This window comes from Pyxicephalus adspersus, chromosome 9 (assembly GCF_032062135.1).
Source record: "Pyxicephalus adspersus chromosome 9, UCB_Pads_2.0, whole genome shotgun sequence".
Classification (NCBI taxonomy): Eukaryota; Metazoa; Chordata; class Amphibia; order Anura; family Pyxicephalidae; genus Pyxicephalus; species Pyxicephalus adspersus.
In genome coordinates this window covers 709,628-715,974 of record NC_092866.1, presented here as the reverse complement: position 1 = coordinate 715,974, position 6,347 = coordinate 709,628, and the positions used below count along the sequence as shown (strand labels likewise).

The 6,347-nt window shown below is 50.7% G+C and overlaps 1 protein-coding gene across 1 annotated transcript in view; it reads right to left on the bottom strand.

Annotated features, from left to right (window-relative positions):
- Positions 1-6,347, bottom strand: part of AARS1 (alanyl-tRNA synthetase 1) — an 11,324-nt gene that overhangs the window by 1,682 nt on the left and 3,295 nt on the right. The window contains exons 3-16 of the mRNA XM_072422144.1: positions 5,956-6,144; positions 5,739-5,884; positions 4,977-5,168; positions 4,306-4,450; positions 3,624-3,769; positions 3,433-3,541; positions 3,063-3,213; positions 2,653-2,777; positions 2,177-2,321; positions 1,929-2,107; positions 1,163-1,276; positions 874-1,080; positions 448-632; positions 92-200 (exon numbers count right to left, since the gene is read on the bottom strand). Coding sequence (XP_072278245.1) covers positions 92-200; positions 448-632; positions 874-1,080; positions 1,163-1,276; positions 1,929-2,107; positions 2,177-2,321; positions 2,653-2,777; positions 3,063-3,213; positions 3,433-3,541; positions 3,624-3,769; positions 4,306-4,450; positions 4,977-5,168; positions 5,739-5,884; positions 5,956-6,144 — 2,142 coding nt within the window. The remainder of the gene's footprint in view (positions 1-91; positions 201-447; positions 633-873; positions 1,081-1,162; positions 1,277-1,928; positions 2,108-2,176; positions 2,322-2,652; positions 2,778-3,062; positions 3,214-3,432; positions 3,542-3,623; positions 3,770-4,305; positions 4,451-4,976; positions 5,169-5,738; positions 5,885-5,955; positions 6,145-6,347) is intronic.

The window sequence follows — 6,347 nt, the reverse complement described above, 5'->3', positions numbered from 1 at the left end:
TGGGGCGATGGTCGGGTGCAGTCACTGGGGCGATGGTCGGGTGCAGTCACTGGGGCGATGGTCGGGTGCAGTTATTGGGGCATTTGTTCACCTTCTGTGCCTCGGCCCCTGTAACAGCCACTATCCTGCGGATTCCTTTAGCGATGGCTTCTTCAGTGACAATAATGAAGGACCCAGCATGGCTGGAGTTCTGGAGGTGCCTGGAAGGATAAAAAGGTTATAAAGTATGTGTGGAACTACAAGACACAGACCACCAGTCACCATACAGCACGCTGGGGTTTGTAGTTCACCCATAAACTACTATATTTGTAGTGAGGAGAAGGCCGCATATTCTCAATATATGGCCCATAATTCTGCAGGCCCGTCATTCCTCCTGGACATTCTGATTACACACACGCCATGCCCTCACCCGCTGCCAGGACAGCCGGACACACAAATGCCACTTACGTTCCTCCACAGAACTCCACCGATGTGACAGATCCGGCCGGGCCGGAGGGATCAGCCAGGAGATCCTCCACAGGAATTCCCACAGACACCACACGGACAGGATCAGGATAAGTCTCATCAAACACAGCGCGCAGACCCTGAATGGCTTTGGCAGCAGCCAGGGGGCAATCCAAGGCATAGACGGCCTGCAGGAAATAATGAACCAGATCCAGATTGGTGACAATGGGGCCCCTGGGACCCACACATGGGCAATGTCTTGGCATACAAGGAAGTAGGAATAAATAAGAAGATCGGTAGCTGCAGGGAATGGATCTGCTTTTGTGTTTGGTTCACAGATTAAAGTTGCCCTGGGACATTTGCCTACATTCCAGGGGAGCAGACCGGGGCAGGAGGGTGTGTGTGTGGGGTGCAGATCGCCTCACTTACTTTGTTTTCTTGGATCAGTTTTGCAGCGATCTCCTCGGTTTGACGGATTTGTTGGGTGCTCATTGCACCCTTAGCTGTAAAATCAAATCTCAGCCTATCGGGAGCAACCAGCGATCCCCTCTGGTCGGCTTCCCCCAGGACAGAGCGCAGGGCAAAGTTCAGGATGTGAGTGGCTGTGTGATTGCTCATGATTGGCCGCCTTCTCGCCTGAGGAACATAGGAGATGGGTGAATACATGCTACAAGATTGGCCCTATAGTAGCAGGGTTCAGGATGAATCCATCACTTACCTCATCAATGTAGAGGTGCACACTGTCCCCAACCTTCAGGGTGCCATACACAGTCCCAATATGGAGCACATAACCCCCCCGCACCTGCGTATTCCTGACGGTGAATTCCGTTTTCTGTCAGATAAAGAAGAATAATGTAAACACAAAGTTACAAATGGGGGACAGAAAGGTTGGGGCCCCCAGCATGCAATGATTCTCCTAGGCTGGGTACACACGTTGGACTTTTCATGATCCTTTCCAACGACAAAAGACTGAAAGATGCATGAAGGAGTGTCGTACATACAGCGCCATTCTGCTCTATTGGGGGGGAGGGGATGGAGCAGCACCCCACTGTGCTCCCTCCCCTTCACTTGCAATGCAGTCGTTCATCTTCCATCGTTCGTGGATCCGTCAGGACAAATCCGTGAATGATGTAAGACGAGCGCTGTACACACGCCGGATTCTTCTCCGATAGCAGCCCTGAGGCGTGCAGGAAATAGTCGGAGGATTATTAGGGGCCGGCAAATGTCACATGATAATCCAGCGCAGTCTATTCTGTCTGTGTGGTGCGGAATCCTCACAGAATCCAGAAGAGGCTTCTATAGCAGTGACGTTGTACAAGGGGGCTGTAAGGGAACCAGCACAGCAATATGGCTTAGAGGAAGGAGAAGAGGTGACCGTATAACCCAATGGGAGCAGAGCAATCCCTACACAGGAGCGGCTGGGGCAGTAATATAGAATGGATGGATTGATAATATGTCATAAATAAATAAATGTCATCACTCACATCCTCAGCAGCATCCTCCTCCCGGACCATATAGCCCTCATCGAAGGTTTGTCCTCCCTGCTCTGCATAAAAGCAGGTCCTGTCCAGGACGATTCCACATTCCTGTCCTGTGCTCACTTCATCCACAAACCTCTTCTCCCTGCGGATCGCCTTCACCGTGCCCACCACACTAGCAAAATCTGAGGGGGGCAGAACATCAGACATTGCACCGAGCAGATTCTACAGAATTCCCCCCACACAGATCTTACCATAGACACCTTCACAATCCGATCTGTAATTGTATTTCAGAGAATCGTCTGTGGGCTCCAAACCCCGGGAGCGCAGCTCCTCGATGGCATAAATGTCCAGCATTAGCAGATCCTCATCTCCGGCTCCCTTTCCCTGGGACTTCAGCTAGAACAGAACCAGGAGAGATTAGTCACAGAATACAAAGAGCTGGAGGAATGGGGGGGAATGGGGGGGAATGGGGGCAAGCAGCTGAATATTGCAGAGTCAGCAGCAAAGGATAGAGAAGAGGAACAGAACTCCGGCTGTATGATGATTCCTCCCCTAATGCCATCAATGAAAATATGAAATTCTTCCCTCAGAATCAATATCAGTGACTCCCCTCCCCCAATATTGGGATAATCTGTCAGTTTTCCAGCTCTGCACTGACAGCATGGACGCCGCTAATGTGCCGATCCCATTACTAAACATGACAAATACAATTTATTATTATATCTACCTGAGCCGTCTTCCTCTCTTCTTCAAAGCCCTCCATGTCCACCCTTAGACCTCTCTCCTCCGCTATCAGACCCGTCAGATCCACCGGGAAACCATACGTGTCATACAGGAGCCACGCGGTGTCACCTGGTGAGCAAAAACATTTATGTTAGTAATTCATATAGCTCCGACATATACCGCAGTGCTGTACACAGAACACTGAGCCAGTCCCATCAGTCTCTGTACAGAGGAGCTGACACTCTAATGTCCCCCCACAGTCACACACTACTATTATACATTTATATAGCTCTGACATATACCATAGTGCTGTACAGAGGAGCTGACACTCAGTCACACATGCAGGGGGGTAGATAATAAGCTCGGTGGTGTTTCTGGTGATTTGGGGGGTTGCTCCGGGGTTTCTCCTCTCACCTGGGATGATTTTATTTTCTCCTAAACTCTGGATCTTCCTGTCCAGGATGCGGCGCCCCCTGTTGAGTGTTTTCAGGAATTGTGTCTCCTCCTCATTGATGATATCTTTCACCATATCGGGATCTTTCCTGAGTTCGGGAAAAGCGTCTCCCTATCACAGAAGGGGCAGAGTGTGAATAAATGAAATATAAACCAAACTATTACTCTAGAAGTGAAGTTTTTATAGAGAGCCGATTCTGCTCAGAGTCCAATATGGCCGACACGTTTCTATCCAGACGGTGAGGGCGTAATACACGAATGATTTCCGGGTATTGTCCTGATCTCAGCTCTCCATAAAGACTGGGAATATGAAGAAGATATAATAACTTACCAGTGACTGCACCACCACATCCACCAGAGTGGAGAAGAATCCTTTGGAAGCGTTGAGCTTTTCATGGGCATAGCGGACGGCGCGGCGGAGGATACGACGCAATACATACCTAATAGATAGAGAGAGATGATTGGAAGGGACCAATGATGGCACAATAACGTGTTACACTTATATCCTATAGGACCTCTTACCCCCGCCCAGTGTTGTCAGGTCGGCCACCATCAGCCAGGGCCACGGTGATTGTCCTGGCATGGTCAGCAAGCACTCTGTATGCCATGTCAATGCCATCTTCATCCTCAGCACCAACCTTCCCTGAGTAGGGGCGGGCACCGGTGCCCTGTGAAGACAAAGCCTGGTCACACCATGCACACAGATTCTGGGTCAGATTTTGGAGTGAAGGAGGTATAAGGGGCAATATGAGGGGGTATTATGAGGGGGCATTACGAGAGGGCTTTATAAGAGGGGCATTACGAGAGGGCTATATAAGAGGGGCATTACGGGAGGGCTATATAAGAGGGGCATTACGGGAGAGCTATATAAGAGGGCCATTACGGGAGAGCTATATAAGAGGGGCATTACGAGAGGGCTATATAAGAGGGGCATTACGAGAGGGCTATATAAGAGGGGCATTACGAGAGGGCTATATAAGAGGGGCATTACGAGAGGGCTATATAAGGGGGTATTATGAGGATGAATCAGGGCAGCATGGCATTGGGCCTTCGGTGCTATACGAACATTTCCCCGGTGTATTGGGGTACAATGGTGCCATGGGCCCGGAGCTATCATAGTGGAGGGTGAATCAGGACATTGCCGCATTCATATAGCGACATTCCCCGTTATGGCGGCACAGAGGAGGTACCGGAGCCGACTTACCTTGTGGATGGCCTCAAAATACGGAACGAACAGGTCAGTGTCATAGTTGGACATTTTGTTCTGCAGTACGGACACCAATCTCTCCAGCCCCATCCCGGTGTCAATGCTTTTCTTGGGCAGAGGTTTCAGGCTGCCATCATTCTCCCTAGAAGAAGCAGACGGTGTGGGGGCCATAAATCGGATGAAGCGTTGCAATCATATACAAATTATAGGCACTTAGAGGCGGGGGCGGGGGGTTGTGCTTTCTGGCCAATATTGCGTTATTAATAAAGTTTATTTAGTTAACCCGTTGGTGTCCCATAATTATTGTGAGCAATTCATGGTCTGCTCCCCTCTCCGGGGTGTTGTGGTTCCATCCACAGGCAATGTACTGACTGCAGCGGAAAGAACCAAAGCAATCAGGGGGGGGGGATGGGGATTTTTAGCTGGTGTATATAGGAGGTGGGAGAGTTACGGGTGAACTATTATAAGAAGTCACATTATTCACCCATCTATTGGGGACATCTGTGCCAAGTCTCCAGATGTGTACAGCTGCTGTGCTCATATCCAACTTTGGTTGATTATAGCCGGATTAGTGAATGTTGGACTGGCCATTGGTCACATTCACCTTGTGTCTTCTAGGTGAATGTTTGGGAATTGCACCCGGATGGTCCCGGTTTCCTGAGCTTTACCTGTTAAACTGGATGAACACCAAATTCCAGATTTCCAGCACATTGGGGTCGTCCATATTCACCAAGTGGGCTGCATCTCGTCCACCGATGCGGTCAAAGTGAATCTCACTGCAGGGCCCACAGGGCCCGGTGTCCCCCATCTCCCAGAAATTGTCCTTCATACTGCCTGGCAATATTCTCCCTTCGGGCAGCCTGGATGAGGAAAGCACAGATTATTTACCCCAGGAAAAGCCCCCGATGGGTGCACAGAATATATACCCCAGGAAAAGCCCCCGATGGGTGCACAGATTATTTACCCCAGGAAAAGCCCCCGATGGGTGCATAGATTATATACCCCAGGAAAAGCCCCCGATGGGTGCATAGATTATATACCCCAGGAAAAGCCCCCGATGGGTGCATAGATTATATACCCCAGGAAAAGCCCCCGATGGGTGCATAGATTATATACCCCAGGAAAAGCCCCCGATGGGTGCATAGATTATATACCCCAGGAAAAGCCCCCGATGGGTGCATAGATTATATACCCCAGGAAAAGCCCCTGATGGGTGCAAAGAATTTTACTCCAGGAAAAGCCCCCGATGGGTGCAAAGAATATTACTCCAGGAAAAGCCCCCGATGGGGGCACAGATTATATACCCCAGAAAAGCCCCCCACCGCTGCATAGATTATATACCCAGAAAAGCCCCCCACTGCTGCATATATTATATACCCCAGGAAAAGCCCCCGAGCAGTGCACAGAATATACCCGAGATGCCCACTTACCCCAGATTCAGCCAGATCTGCTTACACTCCAGGTCAGGCTCCAGCCCAGCGGCCTGGTTGCCCCCGAAATAGGTGACGTACAAGCGTTCGATGTCGATGCCAAACTCCTTGGTGAGAAGGTCCAGTGCCATGGCACATGCCAGCTCCTATAGGGAATACAATGTTATTGCAGCCAGACACACCCGCACCCATCCACACACCTTACAGGTGAGCTCACCTTGAAGTAATCACCGAAGGACCAGGAGCCCAGCATCTCGAAGAACGTGTGATGATAAACATCTCGGCCCACATCCTCCAGGTCATTGTGCTTCCCCCCGGCCCGGATACATTTCTGGGTGTTGGCTGCTCGGCTCAGCTTGGCCATGGGGTGCGAGGGGTCGATGGTGTTCAGGAAAATCGGCTTAAACTACGGGAAGGAGATCGGGGGATGAATCCATTCATATATACAATGATATGTCCTCCAAACCACGGGGAAATCACCCCACGGGTCCTCCTTATACCCCCATGGGTCCTCCTTTATACCCCCATGGGTCCTCCATCATACCCCCCCTCCCACGGGTCCTCCATCATACCCCCCCCACGGGTCCTCCATCATACCCCCCCCACGGG